This window comes from Bos javanicus, chromosome 7 (assembly GCF_032452875.1).
Source record: "Bos javanicus breed banteng chromosome 7, ARS-OSU_banteng_1.0, whole genome shotgun sequence".
Classification (NCBI taxonomy): Eukaryota; Metazoa; Chordata; class Mammalia; order Artiodactyla; family Bovidae; genus Bos; species Bos javanicus.
The window spans coordinates 94,586,977-94,614,102 of NC_083874.1; the positions used below are offsets into that span (position 1 = coordinate 94,586,977).

General features: G+C 41.9%; 2 protein-coding genes across 3 annotated transcripts in view; one reads left to right on the forward strand and one right to left on the reverse strand.

Moving 5' to 3' along the window:
- SPATA9 (spermatogenesis associated 9) overlaps window positions 1–11,607 on the reverse strand; it is a 60,239-nt gene extending 48,632 nt beyond the window's left edge. For both annotated transcript variants that reach the window (XM_061424435.1, XM_061424432.1), the window contains exon 1: window positions 11,512–11,607. The gene's annotated coding sequence lies outside the window, so the exon portion shown is untranslated. The remainder of the gene's footprint in view (window positions 1–11,511) is intronic.
- Window positions 11,193–27,126, forward strand: part of RHOBTB3 (Rho related BTB domain containing 3) — a 58,225-nt gene continuing 42,291 nt past the window's right edge. Inside the window, exons 1-4 of the mRNA XM_061424422.1 lie at window positions 11,193–11,392; window positions 11,550–11,775; window positions 16,632–16,818; window positions 26,466–26,620. Of these exons, the coding sequence (XP_061280406.1) occupies window positions 11,391–11,392; window positions 11,550–11,775; window positions 16,632–16,818; window positions 26,466–26,620 (570 nt within the window). The 5' untranslated portion in view covers window positions 11,193–11,390. The remainder of the gene's footprint in view (window positions 11,393–11,549; window positions 11,776–16,631; window positions 16,819–26,465; window positions 26,621–27,126) is intronic.

Sequence of the window (27,126 nt, forward strand, 5' to 3'; positions counted from 1 at the left end):
ATAAAAAGAGGAACATCAACTTTTCTCAAGACTGAGGGTATGGTTACTGACTCTGCTACCTGACTTTGCTTGCATTACTTATGTGGAGTACTGCAAGCTCTGGTGGTTTAAAAAAAAAGAAAAAGCTAATCTTGAATTCTGTGATTTTTGTGTAAATTTGCAAACGTTTATCTTTCATTAGATTAGTTAGTACAATACAAATACATTTTTTACTGGGCTGATTTCTAGGCAAGTAGGTCTGCGGTTTATCTGTGTTACCTTCTCCTATCTCGCCCTTACTTCCTCTCTCACAGCCGCCCTTGCAGCACCAGCTAGCCCAGCATCCTGTCCTGCTTCCTGGCAGACCAGGACTCCACTGTGATATCCTAAGCTTCCTCTGTAAGACACAGACTCAGACGCCAGACCAGTAGTCTTTAAACTTTTTGACTGAGCATCCTATTGTAAGAATTTTGAGTATACCCCCAATATCTTTATAAATGACAAGCATCAGTTCAGTTCAGTTCAGTTCAGTCACTCAGTCGTGTCCAACTCTTTGCGACCCCATGAATCGCAGCAAGCTAGGCCTCCCTGTCCATCACCAACTCCTGGAGTTCACTCAAACTCATGTGCATCGACTCGGTGATGCCATCCAGCCATCTCATCCTCTGTCGTCCCCTTCTCCTCCTGCCCCCAATCCCTCCCAGCATCAGAGTCTTTTCCAATGAGTCAACTCTTTGCATGAGGTGGCCAAAGTACTGGAGTTTCAGTTTTAGCATGTATTACTGTTAATATATTGTGACCACAGTAAAACACATTGAAATGGAAAATTTTCAATAGATGAGATAAGGATAAAGTAAATCACATTAAAAAAAAACTTTTTAAAATGTATTACTAATAATTCAAAATATATTTTTCTCTGGAATGTTATTGCCAACAAATCTTTTATGGAGAATAACAATGGAATATGCTTAATGAAAAAACTAAGATCATGGCATCCGGTCCCATCACTTGATGGCAGGTTGAAGGGGAAAAAGTGACAGATTATATTTTCTTGGGCTCCAAAAATCACTGTGGATAGTGACTGCAGCCATGAAATTCAAAGACGCTTGCTCCTTGGAAGGAAAGCTATGACAAACCTAGACAGCATATTAAAAAGCAGAGACATCACTTTGCCAACAAAGGGCAAGGCAATCAAAGCTCTGGTTTTTTTAGTGGTCATGTATGGATGTGAGAGTTGGACCATAAAAAAGGCTGAGCACTGCAGAATTGATGCTTTTGAACTGTGGTGTTGGAGAAGACGCTTGAGAGTCCCACGGACTGCAAGGAGATCAAACCAGTCCATGCTTAAGGAAATCAACCCTGAATATTCATTGGAAGGACTGATCCTGAAGCTCCAATACTCTGGCCACCTGATGCAAAGAGCTGACACAGTGGAAAAGACCTTGATGCTGGGAAAGATTGAAAGCAAAAGGGGAAGAAACCAACAGAGGATGAGATGATTAGATAGCATCACTGACTCAATGGACAAGAATTTGAGCAAACTCTGGGAGTCAGTGGAGGACAGAGAAGCCTGGCGTGCTGCAGTCCATGAGGTCAAAAAGAGTCGGACACAACTTAGCGACTGAACAACAACAACATTATGTTTTAAAACCTGGTTCAACATTTTGTGATACAGCAACACAGATGTCTGCTTTTAAGTTCAGTTTATTTAAAGGCTCTCTGAAAAGAGCTCACAAAGATATGGGAATTTAAATGGAAGAACTGCTCCATTAGCTGGGTTGCTAAATCATACTTATATACTCCAGGAGATAGTGAAGGACAGGGAAGCCTTGCGTGCTGTAGTTCATGGGGTTGCAAAGAATCAGACATGACTTAGCAATTGACCACCACCACCAATTTATTTTTCAGTCTTATCACTTATTATGCGAAGATTTTGGTTAAATCTGATGGGTATATTTCCATCTTCAGTTCAGTTCAGTCACTCAGTTGTGTCCAACTCTTTGCGAACCCATGAATCGCAGCACACCAGGCCTCCCTGTCCATCACCAACTCCCGGAGTTCACTCAGACTCACGTCCATCAAGTCAGTGATGCCATCCAGCCATCTCATCCTCTGTCGTCCCCTTTTCCTCCTGCCCCCAATCCCTCCCAGCATCAAGAGTCTTTTCCAATGAGTCAACTCTTCGCGTGAGGTGGCCAAAGTACTGGAGTTTCAGCTTTAGCATCATTCCTTCCAAAGAAATCCCAGGGCTGGTTGGATCTCCTTGCAGTCCAAGGGACTCTCAAGAGTCTTCTCCAACACCACAGTTCAAAAGCATCAATTCTTCGGTGCTCAGCCTTTTTCACAGTCCAACTCTCACATCCATACATGACCACTGGAAAAACCATAGCCTTGACTAGACGGACCTTTGTTGGCAAAGTAATGTCTCTGCTTTTGAATATGCCCTCTAGGTTGGTCATAACTTTTCTTCCAAGGAGTAAGCATCTTTTAATTTTATGGCTGCAGTCACCATCTGCAGTGATTTTGGAGCCCCAAAAAACAAAGTCTGACACTGTTTCCACTGTTTCCCCATCTATTTCCCATGAAGTGATGGGACCAGATGCCATGATCTTCGTTTTCTGAATGTTGAGCTTTAAGCCAACTTTTTTGCTCTCCATTTTCACTTTCATCAAGAGACTTTTTAGTTCCTCTTCACTTTCTGCCATAAGGGTGGTGTCATCTGCATAGCTGAGGTTATTGATATCTCTCCTGGCAATCTTGATTCCAGCTTGTGTTTCTTCCAGTCCAGCGTTTCTCATGATGTACTCTGCATATAGGTTAAATAAACAGGGTGACAATATACAGCCTTGACGTACTCCTTTTCCTATTTAGAACCAGTCTGTTGTTCCATGTCCAGTTCTAACTGTTGCTTCCTGACCTGCATACAGATTTCTCAAGAGGCAGGTCAGGTGGTCTGGTATTCCCATGTCTTTCAGAATTTTCCACAGTTTATTGTGATCCACACAGTCAAAGGCTTTGGCATAGTCAATAAAGCAGAAATAGATGTTTTTCTGGAACTCTCTTGCTTTTTCCATGATCCAGCAGATGCTGGCAATTTGATCTCTGGTTCCTCTGCCTTTTCTAAAACCAGCTTGAACATCAGGAAGTTCACGGTTCACGTATTGCTGAAGCCTGGCTTGGAGAATTTTGAGCATTACTTTACTTGCATGTGAGATGACCATCTTACCTAATGTTATTCAAATGGTTTAAAAAAACCTATAAGATAACCAGAGTTTTTATAGGTTACATGTATTTTCAATCACAAAACACAGAGTGGGTGAGGGGTTGCTAACTGGAGCTAGTTATTTGAGTTTGAATCACAGCTCCCGGAGTCTCACTACTTGTATAGCTGTGGGCAAGTAAATTAGCCTCTCTATGCTATAATTTTCTCTCCTGTAAATTAGGATTAGAACCTACTCGATAGGGTTATTTAAAAGTCAATATTTATAAAGCACTTAATATATCTGGCATATGATGTGACATGTATGTGTGCTTAGTCGTGTCCGACTCTTTGCAACCCAATGGACTGCAGCCCACCAGGCTCCTCAGTACATAGAATTTGGACCAGGCAAGAATACTGGAGTGGATTGCCATTTCCTCCTCCAGGGAATCTTGCCGACCCAGGAATCGAACCCGCATCCCCTTGTCTTCTGCATTGGCAGGCAAATTCGTTGCTATTGAGCCACCTGGGAAGCCCCCTGTCTGGCATATATTAACTGTTATTTAAGTGTATTAAGAAATATAGAGAGAATTCTCATGCCCTGCTACTGGGAGTGTAATACTTAAAACCACTTTTAAAATCAGTTGGGTACTATCTACCAAAATTAGAGGTAGACTTACCCTGTGATCTAGCATATGCACCAAGATACTATATTTTAAAACAAGAGTAGTCTTTGGTGGCTTTGCTTGACAGTTCAGTTCAGTTGCTCAGTCGTGTCTGACTCTTTGCAGCCCCAAGGACTGCAGCATGCCAGGCTTCCCTGTCCATCACAAACTTCCGGAGTTTGCTCAAACTCATGTCCATAAGTCGGTGATGCCATCCAACCATCTCATCCTCTGTCATCCCTGTCTCCTCCTGCTTTCAATCTTTCCCAGCACTAGAGTCTTTTCCAAGGAGTCAGCTCTTCGCATCAGGCTTTGCTTGGAATAGGCTAAAACTAGAAATAACCCACACGGGCATCTAAAATGGAATGGATAGGTAAATAGTAATTTATATATCCACCGGATGCTATTTAGCAATAAAAAGGAATAATAGGGACAAACCACAGCTACAACAACATAAATAAATCTTACAAATGAAGATGAGCACAAGAACCAAGACACAAAAGAGTATATAGAGTGTACAGAGTATATATATAAGACTCAACTTATATACCCACTCCAGTGTTCTTGCCTGGAGAATCCCAGGGATGGGGGAGCCTGGTGGGCTGCTGTCTATGGGGTCACACAGAGTCGGACACAACTGAAGCGACTTAGCAGCAGCAGCAGCAACTTACATAAAGTTGAGCAACAAGAAAAACCAGAATATCAGCTTAGGAATGCACGTATAGATAGTAAAACTGTAAGGAAAAATAAACAAATAGTCATCACAAAAATCAGGCTCATGATTCTAAGAAAAAGAATGGAACTGTAACTGAGAAGGGGCAGCTGTGAGTTGGGGGCAGTGTGTGTGTGTGCACCCTTGCACGAGTGCTGATAACGCTCCACTTTCTGCACCAGGAGATTGCTTAGGAATGCTTACTTTATAATTATTTATTAACTACATGCATTGGTATTATGCACTTTTCTGTATGTGCTATATTTTACAGTGAAGAAGCATTTTTAAAAACTGCTATACAAGTTTTGTTTTCACAAAATTAACCTTAGTTTCTGGCTCCAGCTTCTTTGTTGGGAAAACTGCTTATGAGAAATACCTCAAATGAATTCCATGTGGTTGCTCTCACTGTAAGCTTGGAACCCTTCCTTTCTTTAAACAGTTTTTTTTTTTTTTTTTAAGTCTAAGTAACTCACTCACAGAAGTTTTGCATAAAATAAAGTTTGTTTTTTTAAAGTCAATTGTTGAAAATACCATCATAAGTTGTATTAGAGAAAGAATATCTCTCTACTATAGCTTTCCTTTAGTGGCTCACAGAACTGTCATTTTTAAAATGTATTTCATTACTGAAACACAATCTAGTAAATACCACACTGAAACAGAATCTACTCAACACCATAACATGAGACATATTGAAAACATCTGTGCTTTTTGTTTAACATTATAGTAAACTTCCCACATTGTGTAACATGTTCCAATACTGGTGTCTTTAGGTCTTTAGCAATGTTTTATATTCACTCAAGGTATTTGCTATCAAAGGAATGCAGTTTTTCCCCCTCATTTGTGTTCCATGTGTTGCTGGGAATAACACTTATCTTCACAAGAAGAAAACTATTTTCCCAGTGATATGTTGCTTTTTGACTTTTTAAGGAAGCTCCGAAAAGACTTCATAGCACTTATAATTGGTGAATTTTCTTTAAAGTATTGCTTGAATCGTTCATTCCTTAAACATTTTAGAAATATCATTGAGCTTTATCTTCAAGTTTGGATGTCCAGTTTTTAGTTCCTTTCAGTCGCTGAGGCGTGTCCTACTCTTTGCGACTCCATGGACTGCAGCACGCCAGGCCTCCCTGTCCATCACCAACTCCCAGAGTTTTCTCAAACTCATGTCCATTAAGTTGGTGATGCCATCCAGCCATCTTGTCCTCTGTCCTCCCCTTCTCCTCCTGCCTTCAATCTTTCCCAGCGTAAGAGTCTTTTCAAATGAGTCAGTTCTTTGAATCAGGTGGCCAAAGTATTGGTTTCAGCTTCAGCATCAGTCCTTCCAATGAACACCCAGGACTGATCTCCTTCAGGATGGACTGGTTGGATCTCCTTGCAGTCTGAGGGACTCTCAAGAGTCTTCTCCAACACCACAGTTCAAAAACTGGACTTTAAAAGTCCAGTTTTTAAGTGATTAGCTAATTGTGATAGGGCTTCCCTTGTAGCTCAGCTGGTAAAGAATCTACCTCCAATGCAGGAGACTCCAGTTGGATCCTAGGTCAGAAAGATCCTCTGGAGAAGGAATAGGCTACCCATTCCAGTATTCTTGGGCTTTTCTGGTGGTTCAGACAGTAAAGAATCTGCCTGCAATGCAGGAGACCTGGGTTTGATCCCTGGGTTGGGAAGATCCCCTGGAGAAGGGAACAGCTACCCACTCCAGTATTCTGGCCTGGAGAATTCCATGGACAGAGGAGCCTGATGGGCTACAGTCCATGGGGATCACAAAGAGTCAGACATGACTGAGTGACTTTCACTTTCACTCAGAACATTATCTATTAACTGTAATACATCCTTCAGGTGAAGATGTTAGCAAAAGTAACTATAAATCCATGCCTAAAACAGTTTTTAAAAATTTACTTTTAATTGGAGAATAATTCCTTCACAATGCTGTGTTGGTTTCTGCTGTAACAATGTGAATGAGCCATCAGTAAACATACACCCCCTCCCTCCCACCCACCCCGCTAGGTTGTCAGAGCACCGGGCAGAACTCCCTGTGGTACACAGCAACTTCCCACTACCTGTCTATTTTACACAGGATGGTGTATCTACGTCAAGGCTACTCTCTCAGTTCGTCTCACCCTCTCCTTCCTCTGCCATGTCCACGGTCCATTCTCTAAGTCTGTTAAAGCAGTTTTTAATGATTATTGCCAACTGATTGTCAATCTGATTAGTCATTAGTTTTTCACCTTACCATGTGACTCCCAGAGAGTGCCCGAAATGTCAGCTCAGTCCATTGTGTTTGCCCGTTCTTGCATTATTAACATTGTCTCCATTGATCCATGCTGCAATAGTTTACTTAAATGTCATCTATAAATCCATTTAGTCAGATACAGAAACTGCAACATGTGGCAATATGTTACGGATACATATGTATATCTATGGGTGATTCATATTGATGTTTGGCAGAAACCAATACAATTCTGTAAAGCATTTATCCTTCAGTTAAAAAACCATATTAAAAAAGTGAACAAAGGAGAGAGTCTTCCCCTCTCCCACTGTGTGCTGAGGTGCTCCCACCCTCTCCCTGGAACACCCTGAATGCCTGCCCACTTTGGGATCAAATGGGGGTGCCACCACCAACTCTCACATTAAATATCAGCAGAGCTTAATTTCTTTCCTTTTTTTTGGGGGGGGGGTAAAAAATAAATGTTTGAAGATAAAAATTCAAATACCTTTTCTGGAATCTCAGGGGTCGATGCTGGCTCCCCACTTTGGAGATGCATCTTACACTCATACGTGGTTATATTTTATCTCAGGATAAGATCATCTATCTGAATGAATATGAAATGATGGCATGCCAGCCAGGAAAACAAAAACATACTGTTAAGGCTGTAGGTCCTTCCTTATCTGTGTGTTCTGCAGTGACCTTGAGGTTGGAGGACATAGATAATCCAATTTGTTACACACTGGCAAAAGTGAAAACAAACAAACCCTTAATGCTACTAATGAGGGAAACTACAAATATATAAACCCAATAAAAATTGTACATAAAAGAGAAATGATTATTTAAAAGGTAGTCTTTAAGATAATTATGAAAAAAAGTCTTTAAGATATTGGGAAATGGACAATCAGTGATACTGTGTGACTAGCTCCTATAATAATTGACCCCAAAATATCTGGTTTAATTCAATAAAGATCTATTTTCTCACTCATATCAGAGTACAGTGCATGCCATGAGGAGGCTCTGCTGTAACTAATAATTCAGAGACTCGGGTTGCTTCCAAGCTGCAGATCAAACACAGTCAAGCACATGGCTTCAAGGTTGACCTGCCTTCATCCAGTTGGTAGATAGCCAAATGAAAAAACATGGAGATGGTACACTCCTTAACTGCTCAGGAGGGATCATATTCCACTAGTGAGAACTAATCTCATGGCCCTGCTGCTGCTGCTGCTAAGTCGCTTCAGTCGTGTCCATCTGTGTGTGACCCCAGAGACGGCAGCCCACCAGGCTCCCTCATCCCTGCGATTCTCCAGGCAAGAACACCGGAGTGGGTTGCCATTTCCTTCTCCAATACGTCAAAGTGAAAAGTGAAAGTGAAGTCGCTCAGTCATGAAGTTGCTCAGTCGTGTCCAACTCTGTGCGACCCCAGAGACGGCAGCCCACCGGGCTCCCCCGTCCCTGCGATTCTCCAGGCAAGAACACTGGAGTGGGTTGCCATGCATTCTCCAATGCATGAAAGTGAAAAGCGTGAAGTCGCTCAGTCGTGTCCGACTCCTAGCGACCCCATGGACTGCAGCCCACCAGGCTCCTCCATCCATGGGATTTTCCAGGCAAGAGTACTGGAGTGGGGTGCCATTGCCTTCTCTGAATCTCATGGCCCTATCTACATGCAAAAACTCTGGGACATGTCCTTTTTCTATGGTGCCTGGAAGAGAAAATGGGTTTGGTGAGCATCCAGCTAGTCTTTGTCAAATAAACAGAGTTGGTCTAGGGATTCCAAGGTTGTAACTTGAGTATCACCAAGTCTGACTTTGGAAATCTCTTGGGTAGCCTCTACCACTCTCATTTCTGCCTGCTGTAATGAAGGCATCAGAACACCAGCACTAATTTTAGCTCTTGCTGTTCCCTGAATAAGCCATGATCATCCGCATCTCTACATCTTTGCATGTGATTTGCATATAAGGTCTGTCCGTTCTTTCTAGTATTTCTAACCTCCCCTTCTTCCCAAGCTAGCAGGCTTCTCCTCCTCTTCTAAGACCTAAGACAGTGCTTACTTCCTCCATGCACTTCTCTCTGATGACAAAGAAGGCACAGATCTCTTCTTAACGTTTACTGAACTTTATCTTTGTACTTTGTTCCTACCTGTATTACTGAATGCATAAACCTGCATGATAATTTTTAAGGAACAAGTACATTTTCAAAAGGATCAGACGCACCAATATTCATAACACAGTGACCATTAATAATAGATTTAGCTTCTCAAGAATAAGGACTGGGTCTTATGTATCTTAATATCTCTCATGTGTACCAGCACTGGCCTGGCTTACATACTCAATAACTGAGGAAAAACTGAATGCTGTCTGCCAGGTTCCAGCAACTTCCCAGCTTCCCAACCCTTCCTGCCCCTTTCCAGCAACTCTAACTCTCTCTCTGCCTTGTGGTAAAATGCATTAAACACAACATTTACCTTTGCCACCATTTAAAAATGCACATTTTCATATGCACCTTGTTTGCAATAGTTCTTTTCACATTTTCATCTTACAAAACAGAAACTCTACACTCATTGAACTCTGAATTTTCCTCTTCCAGAAGCCCCCTTAAAACCAGCATTCTGCTTTCTAAGAGTCTAACTACCTGAGATATCTCTTGTAAGTGGAATGATGCAGTCTTTGTCTTTCTATGACTAGCTTATTGCCCTCAAGATTCATTCATGTTGCAACATGTGACAGGATTTCCCTATTTTCTTAGACAGAATAATATTTCTTTCTATGTATATACCACATTTTCTATATCCATTCAACCATTCCGATGTCTTTGCTTTTGACTTGGGGTTACTGGCGGCGATTGATGACCCATGAGAAAAGATGATCTTGTATTATTTTGGGGTGCTTCTAGAGACTAAAAGCGAAACTATACTGGGTGCAAAGGAAAATATGATTTTTAAACATCAGTGACTTACATAAAGAATGCCCCCTCATTATACCCTATCTGAGCATGAGAAACTATTAAACCCCTTTCAACTGAGCAGCCGGGGCCCACAATAAAAAGCTGCTTACATTCCAAACGCCTCTCACCCTGGGGTTTTCACTGCCCTACTCAGCACCTCCTGTTTCATAGCCTCAAAATAGCTCTGTTGAGAAAAGAAACAGCAACATTTTAAAGTAGGGCAAAATAAATAAAGGGATAAACAAGAACTCTTTCAACACGGAGCACTTGCGAGAATTTTCCTGTTTATGGAGAGGCAGAGCCCCAGAGTAAACTCTGGCTCCTCTTCGAATCCAGTGGATTCCAGTGTTCACTTGCATCGAGGAATTTGAGGCCCTTTGGGGACACTGACAGCCTTTAGTTCAAGGCGTTATCATGAAAGAATCTAAAGTATCCTTGCATTAGCATGATCGTTATTTTTTCAGCTGGCCTGAGGAGCTATTATTAAACATGTAGCCATAATGCGTACCGAAAAATCCCCCACGTAAGCTCGCATTTGGTCTGTAAACACGTTAAACAACCTCACGCGTAACGACTTCCTACAGCTATCACAATCAGAACCTCAACACTTAAACAAAACAAAACAAAATCCTCCGGCTTTCGGTCAAAAAAGATGCCAAATATAGTTTGAAGTAGTAAATAATCCTCCCGGGAAGCGACGTTCGCGAATTAATCGGTGCGTGAACAAAGAACCCTTTCTGCACTACGATGAATGTTGCCTTTCTTTTTTTTCTCCAAGTATGATTGTAGAAAACAGCTGTACTACATGTTGACAAATGACCAAGCGGCAGACTTGGTAAAAACACTTTTGGTCAAGGCCAAGAAGGGGGGAGGGAAAAAAAGAGGGGGTGCTGCTGGAGCGGCCACGGGGCTGGATTCCCTGGCTTCCCTTACCTTTTTTTTTTCCCCTAGTCTTTAGGGAGCAGGGGCCGCAACCGCCCATCACCACACCCCGCCTCCCCCCACCCCTTTCCCCGGCTCGGCTCCGGTTACAGCCTTTCGAGTTGAACAAACTTGCTGCAGGCGGATTGGTGACCGGGAGCTCTCGGGCCGGGGCGTCGTATTTATTAATTTATATTCCGCGGCGCCCCGCGCGGGCCGTTCCTTTGTATCCGGCCCGCCGCCGCCGCCGCTGCCCGGGCTCGGGGGGGAGCCTCAGCGGGGAGCGAGGCCCCCGCGTCCGCCCGAAGACCCCCCCCCCCCAAGGCCGGCACGTGCGGCTGCCGCCCGGCCCGCAGAGAGGGGCGGAGGCCCGGCTTCTCCCCCACTCGCCGCTGAGCCAGAAGCAAGAGGCGCGGCTGCGGGCCGCCCGGCCGGGAAAGCGCGGCGCCCGGCGAGTCTCCGCGGCGGCGGCGGGGGCCCGGCAGCGGGAACGGCGGGTACCCCCGCCCCGGGATGCTCCCCGGCACTTCCTGACTGGCTGGCGGCGCTCACGCGGCCCCCGGAGCTCGCTCGCCCGCCCGCTCTGCGTCGGCCGCGCCGCGCTGGAGGCGCGCGAGGAGGGGGAGACGCGGCCCGGGATGAGCTGATTGCTGGGGGGCGCGCGTGGTGGTGGTGGGGGGCGGAAACCACGCCGCCGCCTGGCCCCTGCAGGCCGCGAGGAGCCGACCTTTCTCCGCGTCGCCGCCCGGCCCCGGGGGACTGGAGATCATGTACGTACGCGTCGGGGGCCCGCTCTGGTCTCCAGCCCCGGCGCGTGCCGTGCGCCCCACCCCGGGCCCGGGGGGCTCTCGCGCGCCCGTCCTCGCCGCGCGCTGTCCCCCGCGCTCACCACGCGCCTCTTCTCCCCCCCGGTCTCGGCCGCCTTAGGTCCATTCACATCGTGGCGCTGGGGAACGAGGGGGACGCGTTCCACCAGGACAGCCGGCCGTCGGGGCTCATCCGCGCCTACCTGGGGAGAAGCCCGCTGGTCTCCGGGGACGAGAGCAGCTTGTTGCTGAGCGCGAGCGGCGCGGCCGCGCGGCCCGTGTTCACCGAGTATCAGGCCAGCGCGTTTGGGAACGTCAAGCTGGTGGTCCACGACTGTCCCGTCTGGGTAAGGGGGCTGACGGAGCTTTCCTTTTCTTTCTTTTCTCCCCCCGCCTCCCCTTTCATGAATGTCAACGTCCGGGTCACCGGGGGAGAGTTTTCTTTTTTCTTTTTTTTTAACATTTTGGGGAAAGTCTTTGGTCCTTCGTTTCAGGGGCAGGGGCCAGCCTAATCAAAGAACACTCTTAGAAGGAAAAAAAAAAAAAAAAAGCCCCAGTGAGAATGTGAAGCACTTAGGCGTACGTTTCACGATTGGGGTTGTCTCTTGGTTAAGACAGCTGATCCTTAAATGTCCCAACCCCAAGGGACGCGGGTCACTAAGTTTCACCAGCAGAGAGCAGTGTTTTTTTTTTTTTTGTTTGTTTGTTTTTCATGCCTATCCTGTGTGGATGATATAGTAATATGAGTGTTCTAAAAATAAAGATCTCTGAAAGCTCAACAGAGCCAAAATACATTTCACTGGGGGCCAGCTCAGAAATAGGACCCCTGGAAGGGATGGGGAAAGTCAGGGACTGAGAATTAAATTTAAACGACTCGTTTATAGCACTTTGAAAAAATTTTTAATTAGTTTTTAATTTTAATAGTGCAGATGTTACTGATATATTTAGCCATTTCTTTTTCCTGACCCGTAAATCAGAAATATTACTGATAATATTTTGGGACTTGAAAAAAGCTTTAAAATTTGCGATGATTAGAAGAAATTGTAATGACGTTGATAAATGCTAGTCTAATTCTTGAGTGATAAAAGAAGAAAGAAATCCACACCCTGATGGTATAAATGCTTTTCAGTACACAGTAGCATCCAGAATGTGTTCATGGAATCTTATTTCAAAGTTTCTGAGTCTTTACTCGTATAGAGTCTACATTGCAGCTAAGTGTTCTATTTTATAACAGAAGAAGGTTTAAGGTTTGAAAAAAATACAGGTTATCCTTATGTGAGATTTACATTTAAACCACAGTTTAAAAAAGTGAAATAGGGACTATAGGCTATACCTATACAAAGATAGGATACACCTTTCCAAAGAAATGTATAAAATGTCCGTAAAAGCATTTCTTATGTGGATTTCCATATTTACAGAAAGGAAAGATCACTTGTCCAAATAAATTTTCAGCTAAAAAGTAAATTTATGTTAGTAGACTAAAATAAATGAAAAACAGGCCTTTTCAATCTAACAGGGAGGCTGTTAAACTCCTAATTATGACATTGATGATGCTGATCATAAGAAGCGTGGGTAGAGAACTTACTGGCTGGAGTCCATGCAAGCAAATGAAACCCTTCTTCCCCTTTGATCATTTCATTGTGAAAAATCTTACAATCTAAAAACTTACTGTGTCTATACTCAGTTGGAACAAATATTGAGTGAAGAGAGTAACTAAATGTAGGGGAAATAAGCTGAATTAGGATGTTAGGATGACCTTTTCTGTTTTTTTTTGTTGTTGTTATTGTTGTTTTGAGCAGTTAACTCCTGTTGATGTTATTATTAATAATTTAACAAAAAGCAGTACTTGTGATCCCATGGATTGTAGTAAATGAAATCTTCCAAATCAGTTAAAATTAACCTTTGTCATCTAGATTTTTGATTGTTACGTTTTATTATTCTAATCACCTTTGTTTGGTTAGACTCTGGCCCTTTTTAAGGCATTGAGTTTGTATGTAACCAGGCACAGTTTTCTGGGTTATAATGGTCTTCAGGCATAGTAGAATGTGTTTGTAGAGCTACTCTTTATAAGATGCTTTTCTTCTCTAGGTGGTAAGTAAAAGCCCATTGGGGGTATGAACGTTGATTGTATTCATCAGCTGGTATTTGACATGTACTGAATCAGAATATTAAACACAGCAAAGCAGATAGAGCACAAGTTTTGCTATCAAAAGGACCTGATTTCAGATCCTCACCTTGGTACTTAGTGGCTGTGTTCCTGGGTAAAGTCACTCATCCTCTTTTGGCCTTATTTTCCCTGTGTGTAAAATAAACATAATAGTCACCCCTCCACCCCCTGCTAGAGCTATGCCAAAGAGTAAATGAGAGAATAGTGTAAAGTTCTTAGCATCCAGACTGGAATGTAGTAAATACTTAAAAGTGGTAGTATTTATCACAACTTTAACATAGCCATGTATTGCTTACACTAAGGGAAGGTAAAGTTTTCCTACATATCATTCAAGATTTACACACAAGTACACAGAGGCAGCTTGTTAGTACTTAGCATTAATAGATGCTGTATTGCAGCCCCACAGCCAAGTAGAATGGAATTGTTGTTTCACTGTAAAAATTCAGATTCTTTTTAAAAGATCAGTTCCATTCCCCAACTGTGGCTCCAAGCCTCGTGTTGCATAACTACCCTGAGGAAATCCTGGAACTGATTTATGAGGGTTGGGAGAATTTGATTTCCTTCGTATTTCTAGAAATCAGTGGAACATTTTCTCTTTGAGATGGTTTGAAGAAATGTGGCGTTGTTTCCTTGGAGTTAGAATGAGATAGTTGTGCTCCTCTTTCCTGGGTTTCTTCTGTAGGTCTGCTGCCCTGCTCTGGATCTTTGCCATTTCTACTTGGCACTTTAAATAAATGAGCTTCAAATTCATTTTATGTAGCTTATTATTTATTAATAGTATGTCTCTCAAATCCACATTTAAAAAAAATTTATTTCATTTCTAGATCTTTTCCTGTTTACCAGAAATATTCCATAAAAAGCCATGAGGTAATATATGCACACATTTCTTCTGCAGGGTTTGAAGCTCTGATTTGCATTTAAAAATAAAATTAGTTATAGTCTTTATATCCTCAATACCACAGAGTTAATGAAGCCAAAACCCATTTCCTCATAATATTTTCCCTTAAATGTCTCCTTTTTCCTTCTTCACCTCTCCAGTATTCTGGAATTTTGAACCATTTGGAATGCAAAGAGCAGCTCCTTTTGATTTGTTCTCTCAGAGTTAGATGGCTGCTTGATATTGCTCCCACTTCTTTCGTTTGTTTGTCCCACTCATCTGACTTTGTCCTCTTTCTTTACTGTACTCCCATACCCTGTTGTACTTACACACTTTGAGCTTGAATACTATAACAGATACAGTTGGAACTGAATGGGTTTTGTGGTTTGGGATTTGGAAATTAGCATAGAGCTCTGCTGGGAAGCTTTCACATTTTCTTGATCTGTGTCCCATTCCACTTTTCCCTCTTCTTACATCCTCCACGATATTCAAGGTTTTGCCTTTGCTGTTTGTAGCCCCATGGTTGGCCTCTTTTTTTCCTGTTTTCGTTTTTAAGTCTTCCTCTAAAAACGCTGTGTCAGTCCCACTTTGAGTAAGGTATTCATATCTAAAAATTCTGTCGTTCGTGTCACTGAGTATACTTTTGGAAACGGGCAGGTTGCGAGGGTGCAGGGAACTGGGAGAGGCTTGGCCAGGGCATGGGGGTGTGCTGGTTAGAAGAAACTCTGCCAAAGGGCATTGCCGTGACCCTTCTCCAGAATTTTCTAGCAGAATAAAAGCTCTGTCACAGTTGATTGAAACCCTGTTTTGAACTCATTCTTCAAAGTGCAAACTTTCATAGGCCAACAGTTTTTTGGACTTGTGAGCCACATCTAGCTATTTTCTTACTCTAGCTTTATTATGTCCTAAGAATACATACCAAAGGCCACATGAAAGGACAAATAATGATTAATAGTTAACCAGAATGGAAGAAGGAGGCTGTTTATGCATATTTAGCAATGGTTTTAAGGTACATACAGATATTTTTCTTACACCGCTATTCATGCAATAACTTTGAAAAATTATTTTTAAAATATCAGAGTGCAAAGTTTTATCCTTAAAAACTTTATAGGGTCCATAATAAGTTACTTTTGGCCTTAATTCTAAATATAAATATTATTAATGTGCATGCTCTGTCACTCAGTCTTTGGGACCCCATGAACTGTAGCTCACCAGGCTCTGTCCATAGGATTTCCCAGACAAGAATATTGGAGCAAGTTGCCATTTCCTCCCCAAGGGGATCTTTCCAACCCAAGAATCAAACTGATGTCTCCTGCATTGGCTGGTGGGTTTTTTACCGCTGTGCCACCTGGGAAGCCTGAATATTATTAACTGTGGTCCAGAATAAAGATTTCAAAACTGGAAAGGTTTAACCTGGATTTTTAATTGATAGGAGGAAAATACATGAATTGCAAGTATATTCCTTACCATGTTAACATCTTAAAATACACACCATCTTTTCATGAAAGCATAAAAAGCACCTCTCCCTGCCCCATTCTCCTCCCTTAAACCACTATATATATGTAGTACTGTCCAAAGAATGGATAAAGTCGAAAGATATATATGAAATTTGTGTGTGTGTATATATATATATATATATATAAAATACATGGAGCTCCATGGCATTCACAGTAATTATAATCCAGAACACTGAACAATCCTGCACTAACTGGGTCACAGAAAATCCTCTGAAGCTTCCTTACTCACACTGATGCTCTTGTATCTAAAATGCAAGTGTTACGTTTTTGAAACTATAGGTGATAAAACTGTGGCATAATTTTAAAACAAAGTGCTTATTTTTAAGTACAGGTGTTGAAAGAGGTTGCTTATTTCATCAGAGTCTCAGGGATCCTCTAGGTCCTGTTTTACCACTACATAGCTCTCCAGGCTAAATGAATATAAAAAAAATTTGAAGAGTTGATTGACTTCAAACATTTTAAATTTCATGTAGTTACTTTTTAAAAACTAAATTTTTATTTATTTTTCATTTTTGTTCTTTTTATTGTTGGTAATTTATTAATTAAAATGTAGCAAAAAAATGAAACTAATATGTTACAGTTTATTTCATGATGAATTTGAAGATAGGCAGACTGAAGATTGCTCTTTACATTTTGGTTTAGGACATTTTTGACAGTGATTGGTATACCTCTCGAAATCTAATTGGAGGTGCGGACATCATTGTGATCAAATACAATGTAAACGACAAGTTTTCATTCCATGAAGTGAAGGATAATTATATTCCAGTGATAAAACGAGCATTAAATTCAGTTCCAGTAATCATTGCTGCTGTTGGTACAAGACAAAATGGTAAGTAGTTTTCTTTTATATGAGAGTGCAGGTGCCATGATAATTTTGAAAAGCATTATTTATTGATGATTAGTAATGTTTTTTTTTTTTTAAAGCAAAATGATTGGGTTCAAATTACCAGCTGTCATCTCTTTATCATTGGCTATGATAATGAGAGGTCAAACATAAGTATCACAAACTACTGTGATTCTCATGGGTACAAGGTTTTCTTTTAAACTGTTCTTCTACAGACGTGAAGTATCAGTATCAGTTCTGTGACCCCATGGACTGCAGCACGCTAGGCCTCCCTGTCCATCACCAACTCCTGGAGTTTACTCAAACTCATGTCCATTGAGTCGATGATGCTATCCCACCGTCTCATCCTCTGTCATTCCCTTCTCCTCCCACCTTCAATCTTTGCCAGCATCAGGGTCTTTTCCAATGAGTTAGCTCTTCGCATCAGGTGGCCAAAGTATTGGAGTTTCAGCTTCAACATCGGTCCTTCCAATGAATATTCAGGACTGATCTCCTTTAGGATGGACTGGTTGGATCTCCTTGCAGTCCAAGGGACCCTCAAGAGTCTTCTCCAACACCACAGTTCAAAAGCATCATTTCTTCGACACTCAGCTTTCTTCATGGTCCAACTCTCACATCCATACATGACTACTGGAAAAACCATAGCTTTGACTAGATGGACCTTTGTTGGCAAAGTAATGTCTCTGCTTTTTAATATGCTGTCTAGGTTGGTCATAGCTTTTCTTCCAAGGAGCGAGTGTCTTTTAATTTCATGGCTGCAGTCACCATCTGCAGTGACTTTGGAGCCCCCCAAAATAAAGTCTGTCACTGTTTTCACTGTTTCCCCATCTATTTGCCATAAAGTGATGGGACCGGATGCCATGATCTTAGTTTTCTGAAGTGAAGGAAGTCAGTCATTGTGTTCTTTTTGATATGGGAGAGTTATTGGCTTGACACTAAGCCCTGGAAAACTGTTTTTGATAATCTAAGGGACTATTCAGTTGGGAAAGATAAATTGTCCCCATAAGGATGTGGGGGTTGAGAGCTGAGTTTTAGGCAGGTATGCAGTGAATGAGCTGAATATTGACACCACCACCTTGAGAGTACTGGTGACTCCGTAGCTGGAGGATTGGTGTGCTTCAGTCTGCTTCAGTAGTTGCTGCTGTGCATACCGTTGTCAAATTATCTCGGGGTCAACTCAAAATTCTCTTTGAATTGATGGTGTTTTCTAGTTCTTAAGGATTATTTCCTCAGTAAAACTGTCTTTAAAATGATGTTTTTATTCATTTTTTCTTCCTTTTTATTGAAGTATAGCAAAATAAAGGACATTAGACCACTAATTTTAGAGCACAGTTTATTGCATTTTTACATATGTGTGCACCTATACAGCCATCTCATACAGATCAAGATACATAGAACTTTTGCCTCATTCCAGAAGCCTCTCTTGCCCCTACCCAGAGATAACTGCTGTTCTGACTTCTAACATCATAAGTTAGTTTTACCTATTCCTGACCCTCATACAAATGGAATTATACAATATGCAGTGTCTTGTGTTTGACTAATTTCAGTTAGTGGGATACTTTTGAGATTCATGCATGAAGAACTTATCTGTAATTTATTCTTTTTATTGCTGTGTATTGTCCCATTGTATGAGTACACCAGGGTTTTTCTCTGCATTCTTTTAATGATGCTTAGGTAGATTTCTGGGAGGATTTTTGGGTCACATGGTAGATATGTGTTTAGCATTAGTAGATATGAATAAAGTAGGCTTGACCCTTCTTGCACCCCATGTCCCCTCTACTTCGCTAACCTTCTTTTTATTGCTGTCACGGTTCTTGAACCAGTCATCCACACTTCCTGAGTCCACTTCCTGACTTCCCATTCATTCTTGAGTCCACTACAGTCTGACTTGACTTTCGCAATGACGCTGGGTTTGTTTTCACTCAGGGCTGCCAATTATATGCCTGTCACCCAATTTAATTGACGTTTTAATAACAATCTTCCCTTTGAAGTTATTCAAACACACCTCTCTCTCCACTCAGCAAAAGCTACTTTTTCTCTTCCTGGTTGTTGTAATTCTCTGTCATATTTCCTGGCTCCCTGAGCCTCCCTCACACATCTGCACCAAGTCAGTCCATCCTGTGGCTGTTGCCCAGGGTCCCATCCTTTTCTTCACCTCTTCTTGCCGTTTCCTCTGACCTGAACCTGCTAATCTGGTGTCCTCACTTCTCCTGCAGTGACACGGTGATTACCCAGTCTCTTTCTCTGGCTCCAGTCTCTCTCCTGACCCATGTTTCCACAGATACCTTCCTCTTTCCACTGAGTTCCCCAATCTTTTTTTTTTTTAATGTATTTTTTTCATTGAAGGATAATTGCTTTACAGAATTTTGCTGTTTTCTGTCAAACCTCAACATGAATCAGCCACAGGTATACATGTGGCCCCACCCTCTTGAACCTCCCTCGCATCTCCCTCCCATCCCACGCCTCTAGGTTGATGCAGAGCCCCTGTTTGAGTTTCCTGAGCCATGCAGCAAATTCCCGTTGGCTGTCTGTTTTACATATGGTAAAGTAAGTTTCCATGTTACTCTTGGCCGTACATCACCCTCTCCTCCCCTCTCCCCATGTCCATAAGTCTGTTCTCTATGTCTGTTTCTCCACTGCTGCCCTGTAAATAAGTTCTTCAGTACCATTTTTCTAGATTCCGTATATATGTGTTAGAATTCGATGTCTATGTTTCTCTTTCTGAATAACTTCACTCTGTGTAATAGGTTCCAGGTTCATCCACCTCATCAGAACTGACTCAAATGTGTTCCGTTTTATGGCTGAGTAGTATTTCATTGTGTATATGTACCACAACCTCCTTATCCATTCATCTGTTGATGGACATCCAGGTTGCTTCCATGTTCTAGCTGTTGTAAATAGTGCTGCAGTGAACGATGGAATACATGTGTCTTTTTCAATTTTGGTTTCCTCAGGGTATATGCCTAGGAGTGCTGGGTCATATGGTGGTTTTATTCCTAGTTTTTTAAGGAATCTCCATACCATCTTCCATAGTGTATCATAGCTGTATCAATTTATATTCCCACCAACAGTGCAAGATCTTTCCGTTTTCACCACACCCCTCCAGCATTAATTGTCTGTAGACTTTTTGATGAGGGCCATTCTGACAGGTATGAGGTGATACCTCATTGTAGTTTTGATTTGCATTTCTCTAATAATGAGCGATGTTGAGCATCTTTTCATGTGTTTGTTAGCCATCTGTATGTCTTCTTTGGAGAAATGTCTGTTTAGGTCTTTTTCCCACTTTTTGATCGGATTGTTTGTTTTTCTGATTGTTTTTCGGATTGTTTGTATGAGCTGCTTGTATATTTTGGAAATTAATCCTTTGTCAGTTGTTTAATTTGCTATTATTTTCCCCCATTCTGAGGGTTGTCTTTTCACCTTGCTTATAGTTCCGTTTGCTGTGCAAAAGCTTTTAAGTTAAATCAGGTCCCACTAGTTTACTTTTGTTTTTATTTCCGTTACTCTAGGGGGCGAGTCATAGAGGATCTTGCTTTGATTTATGTGATCGAGTGTTCTGCCTTTGTTTTCCTCTGAGAGTTTTATAGTTTCTGATCTTACATTTAGGTCTTTGATCCATTTTGAGTTTATCTTTGTGTATGGTGTTAAGAAGTGTTCTAATTTCATTCTGAGTTCCCCAATCTTGATAAATGATGCTAAACCTGTCTGTTCACCACACTAGAATCACCTAAGCAGTCTTTCTTTCCTGTTCCGCATATCCAATTGACTCAGAAGCTGTTTTGATTTATATTTTAAGTAAACCTCAAACTCATCATCTTTACTGAATTTCAGATCCTGGTGATTTAATTATCTGTCAGAAGGACTTTCTTTTTGGTCTAAATGGGCAATTCCAAATTTTGTAGGATTTGAGATCTGTACAATTGTAGAGGTTCTTTGTAAGGAAAAAAAAAAACTACAAAGTAACAGACATACATGTATACAAATGAATGTTTATTCAGAATGTGAAAAGAAAGCCAAAGAAATTACAACTCCAAAAAAGCTGTCAAATACCACAGACATTAAAAAAAAGTTTCTTTTATTTAAAAACCTGACACTTCTCTAACTTTTCTTATATTTTTTTGGCTGCAGATTCTTTGATCAAGTCTTCACATGATAACCACTTTCTGAGATTTTCTGTAGAGCAAAAAGAATGATAATTGGTTTTTTTTTTTTTTTTTTTTTGGTGCTGGCACCACGGTTTGTGTTGTGTTTGCTTGCCTCTCAGCTCCACCTCTTTGTGTCCTGATGCTGGACTAGTCTGCACTGTGGGTGGAAGAAGCATTCCTGAAGGCCGTGCATGTACCGAGACAGCTCGCAAGCACTTACAAGGAAGTGACTACAGACCACAAATAGTATCTCACTAAACCTAAATTTAAATTCCTCTTTAGCAGCATCCTAAAAATGTCCACAGCTACTCCACAGCTGCCTGATGCAAGGTGAAGTGAGGTGGACTGGAAGGAGGCCTGTGTCTTCACCAGACATGGACAGACTGTCTCATTTTGCATATTTTACAAAAGCACATGTCATGTGAAAGAACCCAAAGGCCAGGTTTCTCCCAGGACTTTGGAAACAGGCCATAAGGAAGGGCTTTGAAGCTTAGGCTTGCTGGTAAATCAGCCTCTGGTCAATTTTTCCTGCTTGGCTTCTTTCTGAAATAGATTCTCTCAGAATAACCATCCTAGAATACGTCAGATCATAATACTCAATCCTTTCAATTGTCTAGAAACTTTCATCTTTTTTTTTCCATTTGCAAAATTTCAAACCTAAGAACTTGACAAGAATGGGACAGTAAGCTCCAGAAATTAAAAACACACACTTTTTTTGTTTGAACCATTTGATGGTAAATTGTAAACATTATGGAATTTCTTCAATCCTGATTAATTAAGCATGTCTCTTCTAAGAACAGAACCATCTTCCTATTAACCATAAGGCAACCATCACACAAGAAATATACTATTACCTGTTACATTATTATTTAAAATATAACCCATATTCACATTTTCCCATGTATTCTAATTTTTTCTTTTTTAAAAAAATTCAGTATGAAATTAAGGACTGTGTTTGCATTTAGTTCTCATGACTCCCTGGTCTCTTAATTCAGAACAGTTCCCAGTTTCCTAGCCGGTTGTTTTTTGGAGGGGGGCGGGAGGAATATCTTTCATGACACTGACATTATTAATAAGAATCCAAACCCGTTATTTTGCATGATCCCTTCAGTTGTGATCACTGGGGTTGCAAAATAGTGATTTCCTATCATTCCTTCTTCATTTATTAGTTGGCACGCTACTGTAAGTAGAGTGGGGCTTCCCTTGTGGCTCAGCTGGTAAAAAGTCCGCCCACAATGTGGGAGACCTGGGTTTGATCCCTGGGTTGGGAAGATCCCCTGGAGAAGGGAAAGGCTACCCACTCCAGTATTCTGGCCTGGAGAATCCCATGGACTGTAGAGTCCATGGGGTCGCAAAGTGCTGGACACGACTGAGTGGCATTCACTATCACTATCGCTACTCTAAGTGTGATAAAAGTCCCTTTTCTCTGCTCCTGCGTCTTTCTTTGAAATCATTATGAAAAATTCATGGGTTGGTTATTTAAATTCAATGTTTCAGAATCTATTCTTCTCATTATGCTTTCTGATACTCCAGGTACCCCCCATTTGCGTCTTCACACTTGCTCCGGTTAATTCTTGGGTCCTTCCTCCTCCTGGTATAGAAGGATGTGCAGGCTCACCTTAGACCTGCCCTGCCCTAGGCCACTTGGGTGCCCTTGGACTGATCCTCGCCCCGCTTCATGAAGCAGTGAGCAGTTCCATGTTGCTGCAGGGCACGAGGTACCCCCTGTCCTCTGAGCCTCCAGATTCCTCTTTGGTCCTGTGCTCGCCACCTGCATCCTCTCAGGGACCCCAAGTTTATGGTCCTATAAGAGTCTCTCCCCTAATTTTTCAGTGTTGCCATAGGTTCACGTCCCTTTTTCTCTTCTCTCTCCACCCCTCCCCCCATCTCTTTCCTTCCCTTCCATCCCACCCCCCATTTCATGATTTCTGTGGTTTGGCAGGAAGAGGAGATTTCAGTGTGGGATTAGCTTGTCCTCTTGAAAGTGGAAGTGACATGTTCCTTTTCTCACATTCAGGCCTCCGCGTGCACCGTGTTGTACCGTATAGAGTACCCCTCTGCACAGCCCATCTTGTCCGCATACTGAATTTGTCCTTAGCCTGGAAATTGTTCCCTCTTCTGCGAGGCCCTCCCCCGTCCCGCAGGCAGAGTTAATTTCTCCTCTGTTCCTATGGTGATTTCATACACCTTTATTTCAGTACTTATTATAATGGTCCGCAATCGTTGTCTGCTTGGGCTCGGTTGACAATGAGTTTCAGTTATCTGTGTATCTTTATTACCCTGCTATCTGAGGTGCGGTGGCTGCTCAAAAAACGTTTGTTCAACGCATGAATGAATGGCTTTATGAATGATGTATACAGACGTGAAAAATCATTTTCACTAACAGGGTGAAATTAATTTCCCATGTGAAATGTGATCGCAAGGTAATTACAAAGCTAAAGCTGGCTCTTTGGTTCAAGGACACGGATTGTTCCTCCTTCCTGGAATATTCCTCCCTCCTGGAATCCCTTGCAGTCCAGTGAAACAGTGCTGAGTGTTCTGTAACTCCTTTCTCCAGCTGCTTTAAGAACAAGTTCAGCAAGTACAGTCAGTCTCATCTCTTTGCTTTGTTATACGTGTTTTGACAAGCTTGACTGTGTGTGTGGGTCTTCATCGTACTTGGCTCTGAATAAATCTTTGGCTTTTATTAAATATTGAATTTGTCTTTAAAGTAGAAATTTTTTTTCCAAACTTGGCAAAGGTGTATTCATAGCCTTAAGTTCCTAAAAGCAGGCATCCTGTCTTGTCTTTTTGAAGCTCTGACAGAACCTAGTACATTGCTAGGCTGGAATTCCTAAAAAGATTTCTAATACTCTCAAGCACTGGCAACATTGTAAGCAACATCCTGAAAGAAAGTGAAAGTGAAGTTGCTCAGTGGTGTCCGACTCTTTGCGACCCCATGGATTGTAGCCTACCAGGCTCCTCCGTCCATGGAATTTTCCAGGCAAGGGTCCTGGAGTGGGTTGCCATATCAGTTCTCAAAGCCACTCTTTTGAAAGAGATGCCATTCATCTTAATTCCAGAGTTACATTGTGTTTGCTTTGAAAAAAAATTAGACCTTTTGTGATAGTACCTTGAAAGATAATATATAAGGGGAGAGAAAAGACTACAGTGTTAACTGGAAATGTAACACTGATTCCCAGAGTTCCAGGACTCTTGAGCAAGGCTCAGTAGGAGTGAGTCCTGAAGAAGGCACTGCAGTTTAAAATGGTTTGGGGTCTCCTGATTGTTGCTGATGAAATGCTAAATGTTGGTTTATTTAATTCATAAACATTTTGCTGATTCTCCTACCTAATATGTAATGGCTAGACATTTTTTCCTCTTGGGTGCAAGTGAACAAAAAGCAATGTCTTCTGTGACATAGAGGAGATGTACGATTGGACATTAGGAGATACTTTCTAGGTTGGTAAGATGCTTGTGACTACACATGAAGGAAAACCCCGCTCAGCTGGCTTAGGCCTGACACTAACTGGATTTTTCCCTCAAACCAAGATTGTTTCCTCACAATTATTTTACATTATGCTCGCTATTTTTTCACTCAAAATGGTACTGATTTTATTTTTGTCCCGAAATAATGTTTAATAAGATGATCTGCCTACCCACCCCATTCCATCAATATAAGGAGAGCTTTGTAGACATGAGAAGATCTCTGTCTTCAGAGAGTCAAAGGCCCTGTTTATGATGGGTTTGTAAAGAATGTGAAATGCCAGTGTGTTCTTTTTCAAGATAGGCTAACTTGTGTATGATAACTTTATTTGCTCTGAACCTGATATGATCTTAGAAAAAAAAAAGTGCAAAAACTCAGACTAGACTTATTATTTATTGCATACTTTAGCGATGCATACTTTTATTTTTAAATCATGGCATTTTTATGCAAACTAAATTTTTGTCTTATCTTTTGATGGCTCTTTATCGGGTGTAGCAAATAACAGCTTTATTATCGTTTCTCTAAGACACAAGGAGACTTAGACATGTCACAACCTCTCTGAGCTTCCGTTTCCTCCTCTGCAAAACGAGGGTGTGAACGCATGGTTTCCGAGCTCAGAATGCTTTCAGTGAATCGAAATTATCTAATTCTTAGGTGTACGTGTGCACATGGGTATTACGTATGCACGTGGCACAGAATATCCTTGGTATGCATGCCATGTGTTCATGTAGATGCTCCATCTCTGCACTGTTCATTGGTAGGACGTTTTTTGTGTGTGCTGTGGGGATAGGGGGAGCCGCCTAAATGCCCTGTCAGGGCCACTGTACTTTCAGTTATCAGGTCTTTTGGCCCCTGGGGGTCACAGCTGAGTCCCTTTCCATGCGCAGGCGTTACCCTCTGCTGATACAAGCTGCTTGCCCGAGGTTTTGCTCCCTCCACAGGGCAGCCCTCCTCCACTTACTGGCTGATTTAGGGATACAGAAACCCAGCTTTGTGTGGGGAACCCCTCTCAAGGGCCGTCTAAGCTCCAGAGTCTCCTGTCTGGTAACTGAAGTGTCTGTTGCAACAACATTGCAGTTCGAGTTCTTTCTCTGTGGAGTGCAGCTTCCTGCACCCTTGAGATCTGTTTCCAAGATCACCCCCCAGAAAGCCTCCTTCATACAGTGTCTCCATGTCGGAGTCTGTTTTCTCGGGGAAGCCAACCTACAACAATGTGATTTCTTGGAAATGGACTTGGCTGCTTTTTGAACAATGACATATCTGAAGTGTAGCATGAAACAGAACAAAGCTGGCAGGCAAATATGGAGTTGAACATACACGATTAGCCTTATTAAGGCAGAGTCTTACAGACAGATTGGTTTACCACCTTCCCAGCCATAGGTCTGTACGTGATTCTTGGGGAAGTTCACATCTTGAGTAATTTATGCTCTCAGTTTTTAGTGTTATGATCTTGGAGCAAAAGATGAAAAGTGATTGACTTTGGTCACTGCAGTTGAATGCTTTAGAGTTCAGCCATCAAAATGTCTAGATTAATAGGAATGTACTTCATATGAAATTTGGAATGACTGACAGTTTTGCAGCCTTCAGGATTGAGGTCAAATTGAGGATTCTGTTAAAGTAAAAGATGCATTCAAACTTAGTGAATGTATTTAAAGATTATTACAACAACAACAAAAAATGCCAGCCCATTGTTTTCATGGTTGAAGTTGTATAAAAGGAAGCAGGCCTGGCATTTTAGTTACTGTAATAGCCTTGGTAGTATTCATTCACTTATTTAAAAATTCATCTATTTTATAAGATCTTGTTCTTCCATTTAAAGCTTATTTATTTTAGGGACCTTGCAGTTATCACTGACACTTCTCACTCAGAGTCTAGTGGATAGTAGCTATATGAAGTGGCCTTGAACTGTGATTCTGGTGTGAGCTCTTAATTTGTTGTTTAATGTCCAGGTTGTCTGTGCACATTTGTGTGTGTGTGTGTTTAATTTCAAAACGCTTTGTTGGTCATGTTCGTTTTCTCAGAAGAATTACCCTGCACATGCCCGCTGTGCACCTCAGACAGAGGGAGCTGCGTCAGTACGACGGAAGGGATCCAGCTTGCTAAAGAACTAGGAGCCACCTATCTGGAGCTGCACAGCCTCGATGACTTCTACATAGGAAAGTATTTTGGAGGAGTGGTAAGTGGAAATCCCAGTCGCATAAATTCATCATTTGTCAGGTTGGCTCTTTAGCCGTTTCTTAGAACCACAGTTAGAACTTTAATTTTAAAATCAAGAATAGTTTTAATCTTGTGAAATGGTTATTGTGGTCACTGCTTCCACTTTTCCCCCCTTCTGTTTGCTGTGAAGTGGAAACAGTGACAGACTTTATTTTCTTGGGCTCCAAAATCGCTGTGGACAGTGACTGCAGCCATGAAATTCAAAGACGCTTGGTTCTTGGGTGGACTTCCTTGATAGCTCAGTTGGTCAAGCATCCACTTGCAATGCAGGAGACCTGGGTTTGATCCCTGGGTCGGGAAGATCCCCTGGAGAAGAGAAAGGCTACCCACTGCAGTATTCTGGCCTGGAGAATTCCATGGATTATAGTCCATGGGGTCGCAAAGAGTCAGACATGACTGAACAATTTTCACTTCACTTGGTTCTTGTAGGAAAAGCTATGACAAACCTAGACAGTGTATTAAAAA